The sequence below is a fragment of the Citrus clementina genome, unplaced genomic scaffold (genome assembly GCF_000493195.1).
Source record: "Citrus clementina cultivar Clemenules unplaced genomic scaffold, Citrus_clementina_v1.0 scaffold_1, whole genome shotgun sequence".
NCBI classification, from domain to species: domain Eukaryota; kingdom Viridiplantae; phylum Streptophyta; class Magnoliopsida; order Sapindales; family Rutaceae; genus Citrus; species Citrus x clementina.
Genome location: NW_006263303.1, coordinates 2,309,159 through 2,335,323, shown reverse-complemented (window position 1 = coordinate 2,335,323; position 26,165 = coordinate 2,309,159). Strand labels below are relative to the sequence as shown.

Below are 26,165 nucleotides of genomic sequence, written 5' to 3'. Positions count from 1 at the left end.
AATAAATCGTCATAATTATCATTATATATTACTATATAAGAAAACTTGTCCATCTTGGTAATTTGCACACAACACAATTTTTTGATTAATACGACAAACATGTTAAGTAAATTATTTAATAATTGATTTCCTTATAATAGGGATGGCAAAAATCCCCACGGGGACGGGTACCTTCGGGGATTTTCCCCATTCGGAGAGGGTACTGGGATAATTTTATACCCAATTTTTTATTCGGGGAGGGGACGGGGATGAGGTGGAATCCCCATCCCCTACCTATTTCCCCATTTTAATTTTTAATTTAATTTTTATTTTTAAAATTACTAATAAATAAATAATAAAATTATAAATATTGTTAAAAATAATAAATATCAAAATATTTATATTATTAAATGCTAATAGGTATCCTACATTAGCTCGAATTGCTAGAGATATTTTGGCAATTCCAATTACAACAGTTGCTTCTGAATCAACTTTTAGTACTGGTGGTAGAGTTGTGAGCCCACATCGTAACAAACTTCATCCAAGCACATTGGAGGCCTTAATGTGCTGTCAAAGTTGGTTACGAGCTTACAATAACAGTATGAGTTTATTTTACATTGTGATTATATTATACAGTTATTAATATTTGCACTTATAAGTTACTTTACTTATATTATTTTCATTGTTTTATAATTATTTTAATAATTTATATTTTGAATGTGACTTTGTAATGGATCAATATTAATGTAAGATATATTTTGAACTTTATTTTTATCTGAATTTTTTATTTTAATATGATTAATTTAAAAACGAAAATAAAAATAATGTATTAGACTATTAGTTATTCGGGGATCGGGGACCCTCGGGGATCCCCTGTTATTATTCGGGGAAGAGATGAGGATTCTCTCAAGTAATTCTGACGGGGACGGGGACGGAGAGGGGACGGGGACATACGCAAAATATCGGAGATGGGTATGGGGATATTGGTCCCCTCCCCATTGCCATCCCTACCTTATAATCCAATTTTACCAAACATCTCATCAAATTATTTGCAAAGTTAGTTATTGGAGAATTTATATGAGGATAGATTATTTACCAAGCTAATGCAATCCCAATTATACCCTTAGCCAAAGATTAAGATCAAAACTGCCTACAATACCAAAAATTTCGGAGTTTGATATATAGCCACGCACTTGATCAGTTCTCTTATAGTAATAATTCATTGAAGATTAAGATTAAAAAAATCTAGGAGTTTGATATATAGTTGCAGACCTGATCACCTTTCTCATATATATATAGAGAGAAAGAGAGAATAATTCATTGATGCCACTAATATATTAACAAAATTAAAGATTTCATGCACTAGTAAATAAAAAAATCACAAGCTTCAATCGGTGATGTAGCCAGACCTCAAAATCAAAGGGGCAAAATTTAATTTACCTAAAAGAATTTAATATATATAGAGCTCTCTTATAGTAATAAATAGTGTTAGATAAATTTTTTAAAAGCCACTTATTTCATAAGTTTCTTTTTTTTTTTACAGTAACTTTTCAAAGTATGTACAGTTGCTATTTATAAATAAGTATCAAATAAGACACCACACCTTTTTTAAGTTCCTATTATAGCCTTAGGGTGCGTTTGACACACTGTATTGTATTATGTTGTATTACATTATTTTTATGCTGGTGTATTATATTATGCTGTATTGCATTAACACTGTATTATAACAATGTTGTACAATGTTTGGTGTTGCACTGTACTGTATTAATTTTTAGTTATACTATGTTTGGTGTTGCATTGTACTGTATTAATTTTTTGTGATTAATTTATATTATATATTTATAAAATAATATTTATTAGTACTTAAAAAAACTAAATATAGAGGTCTTAAATTTTTTGCCATTAGATCCTTGAACGAGATAGATTCGAGTAATAGAAGCAGAAAAAGTTTGTTGTCAAGCAAGAAGGCATCCTCAAAGATGAGAAAATGCAATATCTAGCCATACAGATATGACCAAAAGCAGAATAAGTCAAGAATCAAAACAGTAGTAAAACAAAATACTGAGGCAAAATCATGACAGCAAAGTCAGCAATGGAAGCCATACATATGCTAAAAAAGTTACCCATGGTGACACTGCACAAGGTCATAACGTAAAAAGATAAGTTTGGTTTCTTATCAATATAATTTCAAATTCCTTTATATCAGATCGTTGTTTCTTCTAATCATTAACTTAATTTTTTTTTGGTTCTTTTCTAAATTTAATGGCTCTAGAATAGCTCTGTTCTTTAATTCTGTTTTGCCTCAATACTTCCTTTCAAGAACTAAAGTAAATTCATAAGATTTCATCTTAATGATTTTCAAGTTCCTTTTTCAATATTAATTTCTCTACCATTACATGATGTTTATTACTATTAATTTGCAAATCCAGAATCGAAAGTACTAGTTGTCAAGAATAATTGCAAATTTTACAAGCCACCTGTTTCATTCCAAAAATAACCATTCACAGACAATAACGCTTCATCTTGTGCTTTGGTATTGCATTAATGAAGTACAATCCTGCGAGATTTTATTTATTTATTTTTTTGGTTTACACATGAAGGCTGAAGCTACATTTGCCAAAAATCCACCCACAAAAATACTTTAGCCAAACAATTAGGATAATTTTTTCTTAATGTAAAGTCAACTACGGATTGGAAATACTTCTACATGTGGTAATAATTTCTAGGCCACAATTAGTGAAGCAAAGCACCAAATTCTTTTTCTTTTAGACAATTCATCAAACAATTGTCGGGCATAGATCTATAAACTCATCCATTCACAACATAAAGTAACAAAATCTCAATCAAAGCCTCACAATAACATAATCAAACAAAATATCAATTTAATTTAAAGGCAACAAGAAGACTCCATTCTATTTTCTTAACTGAAGATATATTAGAAACTAAGTAAATCACAAAAACAACAAATGATCCTTTTTCTAAAAGAATAATAATCAAACCAAGCACAAAAAAAGCATGCATGATCTAACATACTAACACAAAGATAAGACCCTCACAGTTTCAAAAATGACGAAGGCACGACGGCATGATGAAGGCAGTGGAGCATGGTGGTGGAGTGTCGCGAAGGCATGCCGCGCAGCGGTCTCGCACGTCGCGGAGGTAGATCGGGAAGACAATGGAGCTGGTGGTGTCACGGTGGTGTCGTGAGACAGTGACGGTATAAAGGCAGATCACATGGAGCTGGTGGTGTTTGAGGCAGTGGTGGTGTGGAGTTGAGATTTGTGGAGTGGATGTGTGGAGGTGCAGGCGAGCCACTACACAGACAAGGAGAACGAAAATGAAAGCGAATTTTTTTTTTGTCTCAAAACAATTACAAACCCGCATAAACCCGACTCTCACACGAGTTTATTTTATGCGGGTTTGACCGCATTACAAGCTTCTTTTGACCACATAAAAATACAGTGAGGAATAGTCACCAAACATGATATTCTAAGGGCTAAAGCTACAATACCGGGCATTGAGGCCCGGCATCGTGCCGGCTTGTAAACGCAGCCGTTGGATTCAAGTAAAATGAATCCAACGGCTGACATTGAAAAGAAAAAAAAAACAAAAAAAGGGCAACCGAAGCAACCAGTTCCCAAAGGCTGCAAAATTTATATTTTTGTAATTTAGGTGTTTCAACCGTGCCCAATCTCTCTCAATTTCTTGCCTCTCTCTCAGAAATCACAAATTTCTCTCTAATTTCTCTCTTCGATTTCTTGACTAATCAAATAAAATCGAAGCCACATCTCGCGCACACAATCCAATCCATTAACTTGTTGCTTTCATCTTGAGCTGTTCGCTTTCGATCCAGCTGTTTCCGTCGCTACCGTCGTTGCCTCCTTTTTCATTCGACTTTTTGCTGGTCTCACGCTTGTGTCTTTATCCTCATGGGTACGTCCCCGTTATCTGTGGCTTAAACATCTAGTTCTTAAAGTTTACTATAAGTTTGCTGGTACTGTTAAGTGATTGAAACTATTGTTGCAGCTTTCACCCAAGTTTATGTTTATTGTTTCATTTTTTCTATTTTTATCATTCTGGTAGCTTTTCTGTTCTTGAATGAAGCATCTTTAATTGGTACCTCCTAGCTTGCTTGTACCCCATCTGGCTCTGGCTTCTATCGAAAGCTTTTTTGCTTTTGTTGCATTCTATCATGTTTGATTTAAATACCCACTTTTGCTTATTTTTCATGGTCTTGTTGTTTTCATTTTAAACTTTGTGCCTTTTTTTTTGGGAGGTTGGTAATATCGTGGAATTGTATTTGATTTATAAGGTGATCCAGTTGATGGTATATTTTCTTTGGTTAACTAAATCTGAAAAATTAACTTTTGTGATCTTGGGTTGTGTTTGAACGTGACAAGATGGTGGGTACTGTTTGCATGTGTCGATAGGAGCTCTCTTTTATGTTTGATTGATGAGAAAATGCAGGAAGAAGATAAAATGAATTTGGGATTTTAATAGTAAATTATTTCTATTGTGTATCTGATTTAATTATGGAAGAATTGGCACTTTGCAGGTTGTTGGTTTTGTTGTTGTCTTTGTTTTATGTTGTTCATCAACTGTTATGGTGGCTATTCTAACAAATATTCCTAGAAATGGTTCTAGGGTGTAACATGGATAACAAAGTTGTTATGTATCTTGTTTAGTTTGTGTGCTTCCTGTCAAACCTCAATTTATCATTCTGTTGGCGGCTTCTCATCACTGGAGTCTTAAGAAAATGAGTGGAGTGAAGCCATTAGGTTTGCTGAATTTGTACTACTTTATAGGTATTTTACTTGACTATCATATATCAAACCAATCTTGTTTCAGATACTAATTTGTGTAAAAATTTGGGATTTATAGCTTAATTTCTAGCAAGTGGTCAGTATGTTAGCTTTGACTCTTTATGAATTTTATTTCTTTTCTTTCATAGCTTTATTTGGCAATGGAAGATTTTGCTGCTAGATTTTTTTTCTAGTTTTAGGCAGTTTTCTTGCTATTTTAGGGGGTTTTTTTCTACTGTTTCTAGGCATGTTTACTATTGTTTTTGGATTTTTTAATGCTTTTTAAAGCACTTTTCACTGCTATTTTAGGGTATTTTTTAATAAATTTATTGCTGCTTTGAGCATCTTTTTATGCCATTTTGGGGTTTTTTTTTTAATTGTTGTTTCTTGTTTATATTTGTTTTGGTGCTTTTTTCTGCCTTTTTTTAGTGTAATTTGCTGTTGCTTCTTATTATGATTGATGGCTGTTTTTTCTTATTGACTAACTTGAAAATTTTAATTATTTGCAGGGGAGAATTCAGTTGGATATTACTAGGTTCTATAAATTATTTGGCATAAGTGTTTTATTGGAAACTTTTTGATATTAGGACAATCTTTGGTTTACAAACTTTGATGAAATTATTATTAGTTTGTAACTCAATTCGACAATGCTTTTATTTTTTGGGAGATTCTACTTATATGAATTTTATTTTTCTATTTGTAGCTTATTTTTATAAATGAGTGCTCTTCATTGTCATTATTTTGTTTTTCATTAACAAATTTCTTTTAAAATAAGTGTATTAAAATTTGTTTTCACAAAAAAAGAGAAGAAAAGAAAAAAGTGTCATACAATTTAATCCAAAATGATTGAAGATACACTAGGTTCTAAAATATTTGTTGATGTTGAATTCTCGTCGAGCTGTGAAGTGAATAGACAACCACGCCAACACTTAAATTAGTAGTTGTTGGGGAGTCGGTTTGTACTTCTATCTTTCTTATCGAATAGGCTCTTGGGACCTTAAGCTCTTTCTCCAAGGATGCTTGCGTTCATAACAACTAGTCAAGGGATGTCGGAGATTTTTCTAACATAAACCCTCCAATGCTCAACTCATCGGATTGAGGATGTTATTGGTGATATTCAAATATTATGTTGTGAACTTTGGATGTTTAGTAGATGGATTTACTCTAGTAAGTTGTAATTTTATTGAAATTGACCATATCACTTGGAAGATTTTGCCTTAATTTTTCTTAGAAAATGATCATATTGATGTTGCCTTTTCTTTCTACCACATTTTCTTTTTATCTCTCAATTTTTTTGTCTTGCTGTATATTTTCATTCATAAAAGATTGTAAATTTCAATTGAATTCAAAATTTTCATGACTTAGTAATTTAAAATATCCACCATGATTAGATTCTCTAAAAAAATAAAAATGAAATGAAATGCACCTAAAAAATTATTATACAACAAATAAGAATAGACATTATCACTTGAATTATCAAATTATTTTCAAAACTATTATCTGACTAAAATAAGGAAAAAATGTTGGATTAGATATGTAATTTTATTATAATTAACTAGATTTTTCTTTTCGAATCACAAGTTCTTTCCAAAGCCATCATTTTATCAATCATGTAAAAAATAGTTAGACTATTAAACTTATGTGTGTAATTTCATGAAAACATTTGTAATTTGTGTACCAGTTTAATTAGATATATTCCTAAATATATTTATTGGGTAAAAGTTAAATTTAATTTAATTTTAATATATTTTCATTTGTTTCTTAATAGATTGGCTTAATTAAACTTAATTAATAAAAAAAAATTGAAAAAAATAAGTCTAGTTATAAATTATCACTTGATTTGTCAAGGAATTTTGAAATGCACTCTCATTTTATAATTAGTTATTTTATATAAACCTACCCTACCATATTTTACGTCAAACATGCAACCTATCACGTAAAGTATACAACTTTGATGTCAAATATAAAACAAGCGAGAATATTCAGAAATATTCTTTATTTTGGCTTGATTCAAGACATGCAACATCTAATGTCAAACATGCAACCGCGACGTCCAACATGCAACAATAGACGTAAAACATGAAACCCGCAACAAGTCACGTTAAATATGCAATTTATCACGTAAATTATGCAACTTTGACGTCAAACATGAAACGGACGAGAATATTCGAGAATATTCTTTATTTTGGCTTTATTCAAAACATGCAACATCGTACGTCAAACATGAAATCCAACCGTCGAACATGCAACAACAGACGTTAAATATGAAACTTGCAACACTTCACGCGAAATATGCAACTTATCACGTAAAGTTGGCAACATGGACGTTAAACATGAAACGGGAGAGAATATTCGAGAATATTCTTTATTTTGGCTTTATCCAAAACATGCAACATCGTACGTCAAACATGAAATCCTCCCATCACACATGCAACAACTAACATTAAAAATGAAACTTGCAACACCTCACGCGGAATATACAACTTATCACGTAAAGTTTGCAACTTCGACGTCAAACATGAAACTGATGAGAATATTTGGGAATATTTTTTATTTTGACTTTATTCAAAACATGCAACATCATACGTCAAACATGAAATCCAATAGTCGAACATGCAACAACTGACGTTAAACATGAAACTTGCAACACCTCACGCGGAATATGCAACTTATCACGTAAAGTTCGCAACATCGACGTCAAACATGAAACAAACGAGAATATTCAGGAATATTTTTTATTTTGGTTGTATTCAAAACATGCAACATCGTACGTCAAACATGAAATCCAACCGTCGAACATGCAACAAATGACGTTAAACATGAAACTTGCAACACCTCACGCGGAATATACAACTTATCACGTAAAGTTTGCAACTTCGACGTCAAACATGAAACGGATGAGAATATTCGAGAATATTCTTTATTTTGGCTTTATTCAAAACATGCAACACCTTACGTCAAATATGAACTCCATCCGTCGAACATGCAACAACTGACGTTAAACATGAAACTTGCAATACTTGACGAGAAATATGTAACTTATCACGTAAATTTCGCAACTTTGACGTCAAACATGAAACGGACGAGAATATTCGGGAATATTCTTTATTTTGGCTTTATTCAACACTTGCAACACCTTACGTCAAATATGAACTCCATCTGTCGAACATGCAACAACTGACGTTAAACATGAAACTTACAACACTTCACGCGAAATATGCAACTTATCACGTAAAATTCGCAACTTCGACGTCAAACATGAAACGGACGAGAATACTCGGGAATATCCTTTATTTTGGCTTTATTCAAAACATGCAACACCTTACATCAAATATGAACTCCATCCGTCGAACATGCAACAACTGACGTTAAACATGAAACTTGCAATACTTGACGAGAAATATGTAACTTATCACGTAAATTTCGCAACTTCGACGTCAAACATGAAACGAATGAGAATATTCTGGAATATTCTTTATTTTGGCTTTATTCAACACTTGCAACAGCTTACGTCAAACATGCAACCGTGGTGTCCGATATGCAACAACGGATGTTAAACATGAAACTTACAACACTTCACACGAAATATGCAACTTATCACGTAAAGTTCGCAACTTCGACGTCAAACATGAAATAGACAAGAATACTCGGGAATATTCTTTATTTTGGCTTTATTCAACACATGCAACAGCCTACCTCAAACATGCAACCGTGACGTCCGACATGCAACAACGGACGTTAAATATAAAACTTGCAACACTTCACGCGAAATGTGCAACTTATCACGTAAAGTTCGCAACTTCAACGTCAAACATGAAACGGACGAGAATATTCGGGAATATTCTTTATTTTGGCTTTATTTAACACATGCAACATCTTACGTCAAACATGCAATCAAGACGTCAAACATGCAACAACTAACGTTAAACCTGAAATACTATTTTTTTCATTTTCAATTTCTTTATTTTTTGCCATTTTATTTCATTATATTATACTGTATTATAGGGTTTGTATTATATTATTTAATTTATTTATCTTTTGCTATTAATTATATTATAAAAAAATATTTTGAATTTTTTTAATTTTTATATTGTATTTTTTATATATTTTTTAAAAAAAATATGGTGCAACCGGTTTGTTAATTGGCTGCACCAAGTCTTTGGCTGCCAAATGGCAGCCAAAGACAGCCGGGCTCTCTTTTTGAGAGCCTGGCATTGTAGCCAAACCCTATTCTAAGTATTTAATGCTATGAGGAGTCCTAATACTATATAATGAGGGCTGCCAAACACGCCCTTAGTGTTTGAACAAAGAAACAATTACATCTTATTTTTCATGCATCCTAATCTATAAATAAAAAAATTAAATTATGATTATTTTGGTCATTATATAACAAAACATCACATTCGCAATAAAATCTATCAAACACATGTAATTTTTTTCCAAACTCAAAGCAACTACAACAACACACTTTATTAAACACCAAGCTACTATTTTAATAAGTAGATTATTCATTCGCTTTATAGAAGCGGTTTTTTTCACAAGTCATTGTTAGGCTTCCTCCAAGATCACTTCAAGCAATTTGTCAAGCAACAAATTAACAGAAAAATTAAATGGAGAATACACCAATCACATAACGCAATATTTACGTGGAAAACTCCAAATACGGAGAAAAACCACGGCCATTGTCAAAAGACAATCAGAGAAAAAATATTCACTATGTGGAAAATTTTTACAACCACTTTCTCATAAATAATTTTCTCTCACCCAAGCCCCAAATACATGATTCTTATAAATATTCCCTAACAAAGCAAACCCGTAATACCCATATTGAAGAGTCAAATACTCCTTCAATATAACTACGTGCTTAAAAATATTTCTCTTTCTCAATTTCTTGCCAAAACTTGGATACCTAAATGACGGGGAGAACCCCTCTATTTATAGCCAAATTTTGGCTTCCTTTTCTTCCTCTTTTTCTTCTTTGCATGAGCGGCACCCACCCATTTTCCTTGTTCAATGATGGTGACTGGCTTAGCCACCCACCGTCTTTGAATTCAAAGATGGTGGCTCAACTGCCCATCATTTTAACACTTTTTTTTTTAATCACATTTTCAACAGTCATCACAATCCCAAACTGGGCTAGCTAATGTAGGATTGTTGCGTAAGATGAGCAGATTATTTTCTAGAGGTCATAACTAAGGTTACAGGGATTCGTTTTAGGTATCTAATATACTGTTTCGAAGCCTGCAATGAGACAAACCAAACATAATAGCTCGCATAGTTATGCCCCGTGATCGATTTAAAAGTGTTACTTTTTTCCTCATCATTTTTCAGCATTAGGTTATTTTTCTATTTTTCCTATTAATTTTATGATTTTATCTTTTTTTTTAGATATTGGCTTTGGGTGTTGTTTATTGTGGTTTCTTTATTTAGATTATGAGATTTTATTATGGGAAATTATCATTTGTATACCCTTAGTTTACTCCATTATCAAAACTACTACAACACTTTGAGGGTATATCAATCGTCCACCTTAAGTTGACAAAATGTATCAGCCGACCACCAAATCGTTAGTTGCCGTTTAAATATGATAACTTCATAAGGGTAATCTGGTCTTTTCATATGATAAAAGTGATCATTTAAGGGTATACAAGTGATAAAAAAAGAATTTAAGGGTATACAAGTGATAATTTTCAAGGGTAAAATCATTAATTCACTGTAATTCCGTTAACTTTCAAACGAAAATTAACGGTTTGGTGGTCGGCTAATACATTTCGTCAACTTAGGGTGGACGATTGATACACTCTCAAAGTATTGTAGTATTTTTGATAACAGAGCAAATATAGGGTATACGAATGATAATTTTCCTTTTATTATAAAATGATATTTTAATTTTTTTTATTATGATAAATTCGTGATATTTATGATTATTATAACAGGAGCTCAAAACACTAGTTTTGTTCATTTAAACTTTTCTAACAAAACTTTTATTATTTAGAAACCTAATTTCTTCTATCAATCAACTTTTTATATTTCTGCGTTGTCACTGACTCTATGCTCTAGCTTTTAATAAAATTAAGTTGTTTCAAGTGGAGATTTACTAAAATATTTTAATTATTTGGTTGTCAATATGAACTTTTATTAAAAAATTTAAATTATAAAATTACTTTAATTGACCAATTTATTTAAAATCATACTATGAAAAGAATGGAATAAAAATGTAAAATAAATAAAAGGTATGTTAGATAATTGAACACTTGAAAAATGCTCTACAACTTTTGTTCCCAAAAGCCCAAAATAACTTATTTAATTTACACTTTTATTTGTAGATGCAAAATAACTTATTTAATTCTCAAAAGCTCTCTATCCAAAATACTAACAAACAACAGTAAAAATTTTGAAAAAAACTTGTAAAAACTTTTAGTTATTAAATAAACCACAACAAACATATGCTAAATAAACCACAACAAACATTCACCTTATTCCTTTTATTCATTTTTATCAAACTTTATTCTTGCACTTGATCCCCCTTACCCGCAAGATTTTTTTTTTTTTTTTTTGATATACCGCAAGAATTTATTCTGAATGCAAGGGTTTCATAAACGTGATGTCTGAATGTAGAGATTTATTAGGCAAATTTCATATCGCCAGATTGAAAAATCTGACTTGAGAGTTTATTTTGACTAGAAAGATTTCTTCAAGACCGTGAGATTTGAATTAAGCATTTTTTCGTTCTAACTTGGCTGCATATGACGGGACAAATTGCCTCCTTGAAAAATCAACTTCAATTAAGAAAGAATAAGACGTAATCATGTTATTGAGTTTGTAGAGTTTGAATTTAATTTAACTACTTTTGAGGCTGCGGCCTCCGGGTACATTCTAGACATTGGGTGACGCGAGATTTTAAAGCTGTTTATTTATTCATCATGTGAGAGGGAAAATAGGATAATGGAATCCCTAATTAGCGATCATCGATATTGATGTTACGTCATCATGTGAGATAGAAACATTGTATCAAGACTTTGTAATTGCTGCGAACATATTTAATCATAATTTATTATCAGTTTTCAAATAAATAATAAAATAACAATGTGGTGAGACTAAGAAGGGTAAATTATATTCATTAGTTTATTTATTGGTGACATTAGCATTGATTTTACCAGTTACTAGAGATACAGTAGAAAGGGCATTTTCAACTATAAATTTTATAAAAAATCATCTGTGAAATCAAATGGGAGAACAATAGTTGAATGATATATTTGTTATATACATAGAAAAAGACATATTTTGTAGCCTTGATAATGAGATTTTTCTTTAATATTTTTAACATATAAAACCAAGTCAAGAACAGCTATAAGTGTATTGAATTAAATATTTTAATAAATTTTTATTTTGATATATGTTATTTTTTAATTATTTTTTAAAGTAAATTATTATTTAAACTTAGAGCCTGCTAAAAATAATTCCTGACACCGCATGTGTATGTGTGTGTGTATAGTACTGATCTAGTCTAGAATCCTGAATATTATTAAAATTTGAAAAGTTATTAAATGGTTTTATAGTATAATATCATTCACTATTAAACCATATGGTTTAATAATTTTCACGGTCATTACATTATTAAACCTTGTTCTTGAATTGGAATATATAAGTTCAGATTGAAAAAATTTTCTAGAGTAGTGACTTGGTTCGAGATGTTAAATTTTATTAAAATCCGAGTCAAATTAACAATAGTATAAAATTTTTTTGACAATAATATAAAAAAAATGTTCATATGATTGCCGGCTCATCCTGATTTATGAATTCAGAATGGGAAGTTTTCCCCTGTCTATAAATATATCTATGCGCGAGCGTCCCTTTGTGTCACACATACTGGTGTTTGAGAGGAAGAGAGAGACATGAGGGAGGGGATGCGGAAGCCAAAAGCTATAATAGTTGTGGGAAGCATAGCAGGGATATCATGCACAAAAGCGCTTATTTTAGCAGGTTGGGATGTGGTGGTGATCGAGAAGATACGTGGACCTCCAACCGGAAACCCAACTGGCGCTGGAATCGCACTTCATCCATTGTCCCAGAAAATAGTTAAGTCATGGCTCCATCAACCTGATCTTCTTCACAACATCACCTTACCTCTCACCATTGATCAGGTAATGTATGTGTCTACACAGAATTGCTTTAATTTCAACTGACGTTCCCACAAGTTGTGCTGATTTTTTTTATTTTTCTTTCTGTGCAGAATCGGGCAGTAGATCAGGAAAAGAATATCTGTCGGATACTAGCTAGAGATGAAAATTTCAACTATTTACAGGCACATTGGACTGATCTTCATAGTCTTATATACAATACTCTGCCTCCGGAAATTTTTTTTGGGGTCACTTGTACCTCACTTTCTGCATTTCTCACGACAAATCAACTGTCAATGTCAAAGCTAAGAATCTTAAAACTGATGAGGTCATCGACATAGCTGGAGATTTGCTGGTTGCGGCTGACGGGAGCCGCTCATCAGTTCGCCAGACTTTTTTACCAGACTCTAAACTCAGGTTTCTGAATTGAAGACATCCAATGCAACAGAATCACTGCGGAATCTGGCGGCTGACGAATCCTTAATTTCCAAAGCAATTAAAAGTAAAGAATGTGCTTGGAGGGGGGTTTTTGATTTTTCGGAAAATGAGAATTCAGAAACCATACAAGGCGTCCGGAAGGCATATCCTACGCTTGGGAATGGCGTGCACATGGACTTGGCCTCTGGAACTTACACCGTCCTTGATGAGCTTATGTACAAGAGGCTCAATTCAGAATCTTAAATGGCTTCCTGATATCGAGAGGATTTCTAAACCATCTGAATAACTAATTAATCATGAGTATTTCTAGTCCGTATAAAATTCATTCTCCTAAACAAATCTTTTATATTAACTCTTATAAATTCTTTTACGGAGACCACAATTCTTGTTATTACAATTCTATAGAGGTGGTGAATTTCCTGGAAGCTGTAAACTTTCAGGAAAATTGTGAATTTTATTTAGCTCCTCCTTCACCTTGTTAAAACATGTCCATAGAGGCTCTAGCAACGGCGGGAGTAGATTGTAACAAATGTAAAATCAACTTGAATGAGTGGAGCCATCGCATACCTTCGCATTTGTTGAGTAGTGGAAGAACTGAAGAACAGCAATATCAAAATTATTGTAGAGAGTTAGACATGGCTATAAGAGGAGTGAGTATGGGTAATGGTTTTGGCTCTCAACAGTGTCATCCCTCCGAGAATAATAAAGATATAAAGGCAGCAGCATTGATTGCATGTGTAAAGGAAATCGTTTTATTCGTCTTTTGCAATTTCTTCCTTCAAGACAGAAGATAAGAAGCTCATGACAAGGAACTATCGCGCGTTGTTAACAGAGAAAAAACCCGTCACTTGAATTATTTCAAGTATTTTGTTACATTTCAATTTATTTCTAATATATTCTTCGTTATTCAGAAAAAAATGGCATTTATTATTCGCATCCCTTTTAATTATATTTATTTCTCCATCCACTTCCGGAAAGATAAAATGCCTTCAACCATGCCCGCATTTATTTGCAAAGCAAAATAATGTCAACTAAATGCGCGAGAAAGGACTAGCATGTCTTAGTTCTCGCTTTAATTTGTCAAGATTTCACTCCTGCGCATTCGAGTGTCTTCTATCAACTTCAGTGTAAAAAAATCTGTCTTAGTTTAAGTAAAAGGGAATTTTCATTGTTTGTGTTTTTCATATTTTCTCTCAAAATCACTCACACTGTCTTATCACTAGACAAGGACCAAACAAAAAGATTGACCTACACACATGTGATGGAAGATGATAGAAAAAAATATTTCATATCGCTAATATTAGTTACTAGATTAATAACGTAAGCCTAAGGCAACTCCTAATACATGAGCTAGTATTTGAGTACAAGTTCGACTCACCAACTTTTGTATGCACCACTTATAATAAAAATTCTAAAATTTTTCTTCAACGCGTTGATCACCATAGTACAAGTTACTAACTCTCATGTTTAGCTTTCCTTATGAATCATCGGTCGTCTTACATAAATTCTACCACATACCTTGCATAAATCTCAATCATGTCTTGTGCTTAAATAGCGTGCACTAACAAGCAGCAAAACATCCTCCTTCATGGAAATTGTTTTTGGGAAAAACAAATATGGATAGATCAATGACACAACACAAGGACAATCCCATCCTATCGTGGTGTCATTTTTATAAGAAAATTGGAAAAGTTGGGTGTATTTCGATCAAGAATTTATTTTTATTTTGCTGAAGAAGTAGAGACACTGAATTAAGTAAGAGGCTTTCGTTATTACAGGAAGGAACATAAGTATAGCAGTTCTTTTACTCACACAATTGAGGTCAACCCTCTTATTTATAGGCAGCTATAGTTAGCATAATGAACAGACCAAGCCGTGTCCTTTGAAGTTATCAAGCAGAACGAAAAATTGAATCAAGAATCGGAGGAACAACGTCGAAAAGAGGCACATTTTTGTTAAGGATGAATTCCGAGTCCTCTAGACTTGCTGTCTTTGGATCAAAAGGCCGCTCCCTTCCAGGAATACTTAACCCCTGTTTCATTTGACCCAATCGTCGCGAATGTAGAACTTGTGCTGAAGTTACAGGCTTCCTAATGGATTGATATTCTTCCAGAGCAGAGTATAAATGATCCGGCCCCCACTTCTCGAGGCATTTTCCTAACACTGCTGCATCTATTATCGCCATGTTTGTGCTTCTGGCAGAGTGTGGAGTTGTCGGGTGAGCTGCATCTCCTGTTAGCACCACTCTGTCCCAGATGATTTTCTCCAAAGGATCGCAATCATATATAGCATTAAGGAAAGGATCCCTTGTTTCTTTGATCAATCTTGACAATTCAGGTAACCAAACCTGCTCTGCTCTTTGGTGCAACTCCTCGATCATGTCACTGCTTACTTTCACAGAAGTTGTATTTCCCTGCAGAGAATAAAATAATTTGTTTCCCAATGTCACGTCATACTGCATTGATAAACTGGAAAATTAAAAAAAAAAATGGATCCGGTGATGGTCTGAGCTGTGTTGATCGTTTGCAAAAATTAGATTTTAGCACTCAACTCGAACCCCCGAAAACAAAATAGAAAGATGAAACAAAAGTAAGCAGTTACCTTGAGCTCGGGCTCAGGTTGATTGACATACCAAACCCAATTGAACTTCTCTTTCTTAAGCTCAGTGACTATGATGTGAGATCCTGAACCAATATTCGTGTAAAGGCATTTCCCAATATCAGGATACGATTTTCGAATGCCTAAGATGGTTTCTGAATCGTTTTCTGAAAAATTAAAAACACCTCTCCACGCACAGTATCCCGTGTACCTATTAAAAACACATTGAAATTTATGAAACAAAATACTCAAAAATTAATTACTTTTATTGATATTCACAAGCAAGCACAAACCTCAATTTGAAGTCAGGTAGAATGCTCTGACGAATTGATGAGAGGATCCCATCTGCTCCGACGAGCAAATCTCCTACTATCTCGATTATTTCATTAGTATCAAGATCCTTAGCTCTAACTTTGACAGTTAATTTGTCTTCAGAAATACAGAAAGAGTGTTGTGCGCAGAATGCGGAATCAAGCGCACCAAATAATTATAGAAAAATAAAGGACACAAGAATTACGTGGTTCGGTAATTAAACCTACATCCACGGAGGCAAGAAAGAATAATTGTTTATTTAACAATTAATAGAGTACAATATTTGAGTAACGAATCTCACTTCCCAGAAACCCAAATATACCCAGTACTCTCAGACACTGCAGGAAAGATAAATTCCCCAGACACACTTCTCTCACTTCTCTCAAAAGCTTAAAAACTTATAAGCTTAACAATTTTGGGATGATTTCGACTGAATGAAATCCTTAGCTATTTATAGGAGACATGAATTACTATGCTAAGAATAAAATAATTAAAAATATAATTTTTAATTATTATTATTTTTCAACAAATTGTTGGTGTTGACTTCAACAAAGAGAGGTACCGGTGACCCCATAAAAATATTTCAGGTGGCAGAGTATTGTATATAAGGCCATGAAGATCAGCCCAATATGCAGTCAGATACTTAGCGCCTTCTTCTCTTCCTATTACCCAGCTGATCTTCTTTTCCCCATCTGTTGCTAGGTTCTGCAATTAAATACAAATTGAAATTTTATCTATTCAACATATATAGATATTTTTTTCCCAATGAGATTCCATTCTAAATTGTACTTTGTGTAGAGCAAAATATACTTTTATCAAATCTTAACCATACACCATTGTATATACACGTGTGCAACTAATATCTTGAAGAGATCAGTATAATTCAAAGCACTACTGGATTCTACTGGGAAAAAAGAAATTAAATATATTATATTATATACCTCAGTAATGGTGACAGGTAAAGTGTTGTTGTAAAGTTCAGGTTCATGGAGCCATGACTGAACAATTTTCTGAGCCAATGGATCGAGTCCAAGGCCAGCACCGGTTGCGTTTTGGGTTGGGGGTCCACTAGTTTTCTCAATCACAACAACATCCCAGTCTGCTGAAATAAGTGCTTTTGCGCATGATTCCCCAGCAATGCTTCCTCCAACTACAATAGCTTTTGGCTTCTGCTTCTTCGTATTCATCTCTCTTGTTTCCAAGTAAAAACTGAAGAAATTATATTGTTGTTTTCAGCACAATTTTTTTTTTCTTTTGGCTTGGGGTGGTGGCTTTTTATATAAGAATCGTTATACATTTATTTATGCTGTTTAGCTAGCCTAGCTGTATGGATGGGTTATGGGTACCACTTGTTAAGCAAGCAGACCAAGATTACCAAAAGGAAAGTCATTAACGGTCAAGTCAAGAACGGGTTTATCACTCCACACGACTTGCTCCCGTCAAAGTTATTTGTCAAGAAATATCTCCAGCACGATTTTTGCACATGAATGTCAATATCATGTAGGAATATTTCATTCCTATTTTATAAAGATATTGTCCAATAGTTTAGGAAGTATTCACTTATTCTCCTTTAATATTATTAAGCCTTTCAACGGCTACTTTGTCTTTATTTGTATAAATAATTCTGTAAATTTCATTAAAAATACAGAACAAGAATTATATTCTTCATAGAATTTCTTTCAGTGCAGTGATTTTATCATTATCAAACATGCACTTGTAAAAAAGTAATTAAATCAGTAAATTCTTAACTCGCTATGGGTTTTTTCTTTTAAAAAAAAAATTCACCTACTGTAGGTTTTAACAATTACTAAATCGTCGCGTAACCTGCAATGGGTTTTTACTTCACAAATATTGAAACAATACTTTTAAAAACACAAAAAATAAATTAAATTATATAAGTCAAACTATAAATTTATAATAGGAGCTTAAAAATCTACATATAATACCCATTTCTAAATTTTATCAATATAAATGAGAAATTAAAGTTTTAACGTTAAAATAAATACACAAATATGTCAATCTAGTATAAAATATTTCTGGTGATCAATAAGATCAATACCTTACTTCATCTTTTTAATCAATACATAAGTATTGTCAATAACATTAACAAGTAAATTTTAGACAATTAATTAAATAAATAAATAAATACCTAAAGTTTAGTAAGCAATCATTAAGTTCATAGCTATTAATTTTTTGTTTTATAATTACAAAATTTTTACGGCAGTTGTAACTTAAAAGGTGTAATACTTCGATTCCAAACAAGACCTAGGTTACAAAGTTATGCCAAGTGGTGAGCGAATGGTCCATGTTATAAACTAAAACAAGATTAAATGTGAAAATTATTTGTTTTAATTAGTGTTTAAAAAATATAATTTATTATTTTAAAGATATTTTAATATTTATTTAAAAAGTAAAAATTTTATGAGCATAAATATAAAAGTATTGAGTTATTAGATATTTATTGATTGCAAAAAATAACTTAGTAGTTATATATATATATATATATATAAAATACAAAACTAATATTGTCAATACAAAAGTTAAGACGTAAAATAAAAATGTGAAACCAATGGTACCCTCATTGATGTAGCATAATTATATATTGACATGTGTTAATATATTATTTATCATAATCATTTCACCACCACATAATAATTTCCACAAGAGTCAATTTTAAACATATTTCACAGGATTCAAACTTTGTGTTTGTGGTATATTGACATATTATCTTGTGAGAAATTCTAGAGTATAATATAGGTGCTACATATAACTAATACATATATGATATGTATAGTTTAATTAAATATAATTATTAATTACATAATAATTTTTTAAAATAAGTACACAGATAACATATATATATATATATATATATTAATTAGATGTAATACTTTTGGTATACTCTACAATCTCTCCTAACTTGTTTCTCTGTCTTCTTGGTGGGCTATTGCCATTTAATTGACATCATTTATTCATCTATTCTAGAACTTGGACTCCATCTGTTGGAGTTTTGTAGGATGAGCTTTTGAAAAATAATTAAGGAAGTCCCTTTCCGGGCCCCAACGAGTTAAAATTTTTTTAAAACTAGAGAGGAGCTTTTTAAGAGGCATATTCTGGATAAAATGAATTGTGAAAGATGTGACCATGAGAGAGAAAACGCGATGCATGCACTTAGGGACTGTTTTGTTGCAAAGAGAATATGGAATTGTTTAATTCTGGTCAACTTCAGACATCATTTTTTCTCCTTTAATATTCGTGATTGGATCTATTTCAACTTGGGAAAGACTGGTATCAATGAAGTGGGGGATGAATGGGCATGTTTATTTGGAGTGGCTATCTGGAAAATTTGGTTTTGGCGTAATCAATTTCTTTTCTCACAAAAATCCCCTTGCTGCACTCATGTTGTTTTGGCGTAATCAATTTAGAGTGGCTATCTGGAAAATTTGGTTTTGGCGTAATCAATTTGGAGTGGCTATCTGGAAAATTTGGTTTTGGCATAATCAATTTCTTTTCTCACAAAAATCCCCTTGCTGCACTCATGTTGTTGCTGAAATTAAATCTTGGGCTCAGGACATTCAAAATGCACGATCAACTCTTAGTTTCGGTCAGAGTAATAAGATCATCAAAGATGTTAGATGGCAAGCTCCCCCTGAATCTTTTTTCAAATTAAATACTAATGGATCATGATTAAAGAATGGTCTAGCCAGCGCTGGGGGCTTGGTGAGGGATTGCTCTGGAAAGTGGCAGTTTGACTTTGGCATGAACATTGGATTTGGATCGGTGACTACTGCAGAACTTTGGGGTCTTTTTCAAGGACTTAATATTGCTTGGGACTGTGGCATTCGTTATTAAATTGCAGAGGTGGATAGCCAATGTGTTTCCCAACTTATTTCCTCTACTAGCTTGATGCCTAATGCACATTTTTTTCTCTCATAACTGCCATAAAGGAACTTATAAATAGACAATGGCTCATTACTATAAAGTATATATATCGGGAAGCCAATTTTGCTGCAGATTCCATGGTGAAACTTGCTAGTTCCTTACCCCTTAGATTTCATGTCTTTGAAAACCCCCCCGAGGGTCTTGGTTATTAGTTATGTAATGATATATATGGAACCTCTATTCCCCATTCTGTTTTAGCCTAGTTTTACTAGACTCCAATGTATCAAAAAAAAAAAAAAAGGGAAGTCCCTTTCCAATTAAGTGATCTAAAACTAGGGCCACATACAAACTGCAATGTATTAAATGACGAAACACACTACAATAAAGTGTGTGGTCTTTATTTAGTAATCACTAATCAGATCAAATTAAGGGAGAATCTAATCCATTTTTCCTCGTTTAATAGGGTAAAAAGCTATTCATTTAGGAAGAATGAAGTGGTGGGCCAAATTTCGTCTATTTATCTTCCTTTCACACCCTCATTTTGACTAGAAATTTGTTCTGGTAAGAAAATAGATGAGAAACTTGTGCATGAGACTCCTGCCCTACCGGAATCAGCAGATATATTCTTCAAATTTGTTTATTTTGAATACAGGGCATGGCTCTACAAATCACCATCATTCTTAAAGGAAAGAAGATAAATTGGTACTAAAAAGTCTGTGGGTCTAAAATCTTAGCAAATCTTTATCTTTGGGCAATTGCTAAGTTCTAGCTTCAAATTTTGATAACAATCCAGTAACATATCGTCTCGCTCTTCGTTTTCATAATTTGGGTATTTGGTTTTAGCAGGTACCAAGGGCGGAGGTAAGAGGAGGCTAAGGTTTTTTTTATAATAATAATAGTTAATTGTAAATTTACTCTTATTAAAACTTATCGTAAAAAAATAAAGATATAACTAATAATTACAGTCAAATTCTATTTTCTTAAAGTTACAAAACTCACTCAACTCCCTAACTAATTGATCCAAAATCCAAATTCCCCAAAACTCAAATGATCAGGTCATTAAGTAGCTACCTCATAAGTGATGCCCAGCCGCTGCAGCACCCTCATGCTCAGTCTCTCGCCACACTGGAAGTCCCAAATTCCCCATCTTTCCATGCACCGCCTGGTATGGTGGTACCTCACCAGTCATTTGGTATATTAAACTTTATTATAAATGAAAAATAAACATTACGTGCCATTTATTTATATTTTTTTATTTGATAATTTATTTATATTTGTCTTTCTTTTTTTATTGACAGTAGCATGTATATTCCTTGGATATCGATCCTAGTACTGGAGTCGTTTATTTTATTGACAGTAGCATGTATTTTCAAAGAAGGATATTTTCTTTTCTTAATTCTTGTTCATCAATTCCAGATTAATATTTTACAATGCTTACACCGAATTACTATTCTTGTAGGCAATATTCTTCTGTAATCGATAACAGAGACAGAAGCGGGAAGTTACTTGAAGTATGATCCATACAGCAATGAGGTGACCATCATGTACAGAGGTTTGGCATTTCCAAATGGAGTTGCCCTAATCAAGGACAAGACGTTCCTCTTAGTGGCTGAATCCATCCCAATGCGAGTTCTGAGGTTTTGGCTCCATGACCATAGAGCTATGTGCCCTCCACAACCTTTTGCTCAGCTCCAAAAATTTCCGGACAACATTGAGGCAGACAGCAAAGGAGAATTCTGGGTTGCATAATAAAATTTATTTTTATTTATTTATTGTGCCTAGTTTGTAGTTTATTTTTTGCATAATAAAATTTATTTTTTCTTTCTTCCTGCTTAATTTTATCATCCATATGGTGCCATACTTATTAACAATCCAATCAACTGCAATGTTTTTTAATAAGCTCAATTGTACGTTTTGTTCTTATGTCAATGCTAATGCTGAAAATAGTGTCCAAGTTGCTGACTAGGCTTGTGGATAAGTGATCCTGTTGTATCTTTCAGAAAAAATTTCAAGAAGTTAGGCCTTAAGACAGTGAGATAGCATCGACAAAGGCAGATTTTGTTGATGCGAGATTCTGGTTGCCCTCTTTACCACGACCAGGATCTCTGCTCGATCAACTCCACCACGACCAGGATCTCTTCTCGTAAGGCTTCTTCTCCTAAGGTTCCTGCGTACACAGAAGCAGGTCAGAGTACGCCGGTTGTTTCCCCGGCGTAAACCCTCCGACGCTCAAGTCAGAAATGAAGGTTTTGTGCTCTTGGGAACACTGGCCACTAATCTTATGGCTTTTCTCTAGTATCCGTTCTTTAGAGCTCTCTTTATCTTAGTTCTCCTATAAAAAATTCTAACCCTTTTACCTTCGTTGGCTACCTTTTTATAGGCCACTTCTGAACTCAAGTCTTCCCTCCATTCGCGCTCGTTATCCTCCCACCTCTCAAAAGTGGATGCTCCATTTCCGTAGTCGTGGGTGGTTGCGTGGCCTTCCTGCCTTGATTCTCGGACTGGAGAACACGTCTCGCCAACTGTCGTTGACCGGGTCTCCTCGACTCAACCCTTAGCAGGAATGTAGCAGGAATGACTTTATGCTTCCAGCAGGAGATTGGCCTCGTGGATGACGTACTCATGGACGAGCAGGATATTCCTACTCCTGCTCCATGTTGAGTGTTAGAAAATGTATATTTATAAAGGAGAAAATCATCATTTTACATTTCAAGTTTTACTAACAACCTTTACTTTTATGTATTTAAGCTTCTTGCAATTTAATTATGTGTGTTTGATTTTAATTAAGTATTTTATGTATTTTAGGGGCATTATAGTCATTTCACAATAAAGGAGAGATCAGACAGCAAAACGGACATCACTTTTGAACTCAGGACGGTCGAAAACCTTATGAGGAGCATAAAAGGAAAAATGGCACTATTCACATGTACGGTACTATCTACGTTACTGTTCACGACATTGTTCACATAGACGGATCGATGATGTGGCATTGACCGATGATGTGGCATTGACTGATGAGGTGTCACGATCCTGTTGGACTAAAATTCTTATGTACTATTGATGGTGACGTGGCAGCATATCAGTGGACGAAAAATCTCGCGCACGGTACATGTATCACACAGGATTATTTTCAACCAAACATCATTACTGTTCAACCCGGGTCAAACTGTGTTGCTGTTCATTCGCGTGGTCAAACCGCGTATTGTTGACTGATGAAGTGGCGCAATCCTGAGCGTCAAAACTGTTTTTAATCCGATGGCCATGATTTATTCCATGTATCTATAAAAAAGGGGCCTCTCCCCCTTAATTTGATATCTCTGAATCCATTTTTGGGATCCATTTTCTGTAATTCCTTCTCCATCTTCTATTTTCTACGTATTTTAATAAATTCTCATTTTGCCCCTAGTTCAATTATGAATAGCTAATTTTCTTTCAAGCTTGGGTTGAAGGTGAAGTCTCAACATGTGTCATGGGCTTTATTTGGTAAATTTATTTTCTCTTCCCCTCTAGTTTTTGTGGATGTTTTGACTTCTCGTCGACAAATAATACTAATCTTGTCTAGTACCGCCTTGGTTTCACCGGCCCTCTAGTACAAGGTTATTATTATTTGGAACGATAAGCCCTTAGCACCATATTGATTAGAGCGTGGTTCATGAGGTGTGGATTCCCCCCTCATGATTTAATTGGCATTAATACGGATTATTTAGCTCATGATGCATGTTGATATGGATCCAGATACCCAAGTACGTCATTTCAATAGATTTTGCTTCAATTTATTCTCGCCATTGCAATTCCAATTTTAGAATTTATTATCGCCATCTCAATTCCAATTTTAGGATAATTTAAATCACTTCCACCACAATTTCAACCACCCATTTACAAAATTAATTCTACATATAATTAAAATACACCTCCTCGTGGGATCGACACTCGTCACCATTAATCTATACTACAATAGATTCGTGCGCTTGCGAGTACATTAAAATTTGCACAACACTCCCCCGGCTACCAGACTCTTACAAGATATACCTGTTCAAGGAACCCTGCTATCAGATGTCTACTCATCACTGCTGGTCTTCGTCGAAGCATATCCCACAAACATTGGTCCCCCAGTTTCTGGTGTTGGGTAACGTAGTGAGCCAACAGTAGAAACTCGACAGTTCTTGCTCGCGCGGGATTGGAAAAAGCTGCCAAGTGTCGTGTCGCATTTAATTGCGGATGAGGTGATGTGGCAGAAATCTACCCCTCTATTTGAATTTCAAACCTACGGTTGCAAGACTCTTGGGATATGTGCCGTTAAATGCTGGCAGCCCAAGAGTTTGTTCCTCAGTAGGAAAACCCAAAACCCCCAAACGAGAACTCGTCATTTTCTCCCTTCTTGTCTCTCCGGCGAATGAACTTCGGCATTAAAGCTTCCATCCCTATCTCTCTCTGGCCGAGCCCCTTCTTTAGGTATTTCTCCTATTTTCTCGGTCTTGGATAGTTGTAGATAATTTCTTTTCTCTTTGCTTTGATTGGGTAGTAGTTGGTGGTGGTGCTCTAGTTATAGTTTAGAGAATGTCGAAAGGTAAAGAAAAAGTCATTGAGGTTGATGACGATGAGTTGGACTTCCTGCCTAGTCTGCTCACCGATCCTACTTTTGACCCCAGGATCCCCTTAGAACCCATTAGGTCTAGTGTTGGGACTAGCTCTAGGAGGATGTCCCCCCAAACAGCCTCCTCAAGCAGAAATAGGGATGAGGAGGGATCTTCTGGCTCGAAAAACACCCTGAGTGAGGATCGAAGGGGTGACTCTGGGGAGGTATCCTCACTGCGAACATCGCGACCAGAAGGGCGGAGTATAGTAGGAGGTAGAGCCCTATCGCGGGATTACGCTATTGATTACATTACATGCACGACCACATTTGATGAACTCACTGACCTCCGGCTTAGGTATAGTATTCCTGGTGAAATACCTCTTAAAATCCCAGGAAAGAAGGATACTCCTAGCTGGCCTCCTAGGGGATATGTTACCCCGTTTTTGGAGAGTTTTAAGTATGGACTGAGGTGCCCCTTGCAACCCTACTTTGCCCGGATTCTTAACGGGCTAAATCTAGCTCCTGGTCAGCTGAACCCCAACGGGTAGAGAGTACTCTCTAGTCTGTTCATATTGTGGGACAAATGTTGCCAAAGCGAGCCCACAGTTGATGAGGTGAAGCACATGTACCAGCTGAAAACCAGCCCCAAAGATGTTGGCTGGTATTACTTCCAATCAAGTACTAAGATCAGGAAACCCATAACCGACCTTCCTACTGGTGGTGGTGGGAATTGGAAGAGAAAGTTCTTTTTTGCTGGGGGTCCCTGGGGTCAAGTTGCACAGATTGATGGGAAGGATTATCGCGTCCCACCCCATTTCGTGGTTCCAGGTTGCCTGCTCATTTTAAATGACTTGTCTCTATAGTTGTTCTCACTTTGTTGATTTGTCTCTAACCAAATGTCTGTTCGTTTTACAGGTTCTTGGGGTGTTCACTTCCCGCTTAATCCCGACCAGCTCAAACAGGTCGAGGCTGTGTTGGCCAATTCTTGCTCGCACTGGGAGCTGCTAACCACGTTATAACCTGGTTGAATCTTGCTTGGTGCCCCCCGGCCATAAGATGGAGGATGTTGTGATCGGGGCTCTGAATTGGAAACGTTCTCGACCTCAAACTGCGAAGAGAGACCAGAACAAGGACGCTCTTACTGCGAAGCGGGTGAACATTGTGCAGCAGGTTCCTCCCTTGAAGACTCTACCTCCTCCTCCTGCCAAAGTCGGAGAAACTAGTGGAGCAGCCACTGATCCTGCTTCCTCTTCTCCTCCTGTCGGGCCTAGATCTCGTTTATCTGACAACCGAGCAGAACACTTGGTCCCCTATCTCAACGAGTTATCTAAACTTGTAAGCAAGAAGGACCTGGAGGACTTTGATGGCTGCACCCTGGGTGAGCTGGTGGGGGCCATGCAGTATAGCGATTTCCATCTCAGCTGCATGACCACTTACTATAAGGTCAAGGTTGGTCGT

At 34.5% G+C, this 26,165-nt stretch overlaps 2 protein-coding genes and 1 pseudogene across 2 annotated transcripts; 2 read left to right on the top strand and 1 right to left on the bottom strand.

Annotated features, from left to right (window-relative positions):
- The first annotated feature begins 12,676 nt into the window (after positions 1–12,676).
- Positions 12,677–13,582, top strand: LOC18054051 (annotated as a pseudogene).
- A 1,443-nt stretch (positions 13,583–15,025) lies between these two features.
- LOC18054050 (aurachin C monooxygenase/isomerase) lies at positions 15,026–17,500 on the bottom strand. The gene is made up of 5 exons (XM_024178031.1): positions 17,191–17,500; positions 16,806–16,954; positions 16,231–16,386; positions 15,941–16,148; positions 15,026–15,752 (listed from the first exon to the last, which is right to left on the bottom strand). The coding sequence occupies exons 1-5, from the start codon at positions 17,434–17,436 to the stop codon at positions 15,231–15,233; spliced, it is 1,281 nt and encodes a 426-aa protein (XP_024033799.1). The 5' UTR covers positions 17,437–17,500; the 3' UTR covers positions 15,026–15,230.
- Positions 17,501–21,178: 3,678 nt separating this feature from the next.
- Positions 21,179–21,880, top strand: LOC112101660 (protein STRICTOSIDINE SYNTHASE-LIKE 10-like). The gene is made up of 2 exons (XM_024192480.1): positions 21,179–21,323; positions 21,618–21,880. Exons 1-2 carry the CDS (start codon positions 21,179–21,181, stop codon positions 21,878–21,880), a joined length of 408 nt encoding a protein of 135 aa, XP_024048248.1.
- Positions 21,881–26,165: the final 4,285 nt, after the last annotated feature.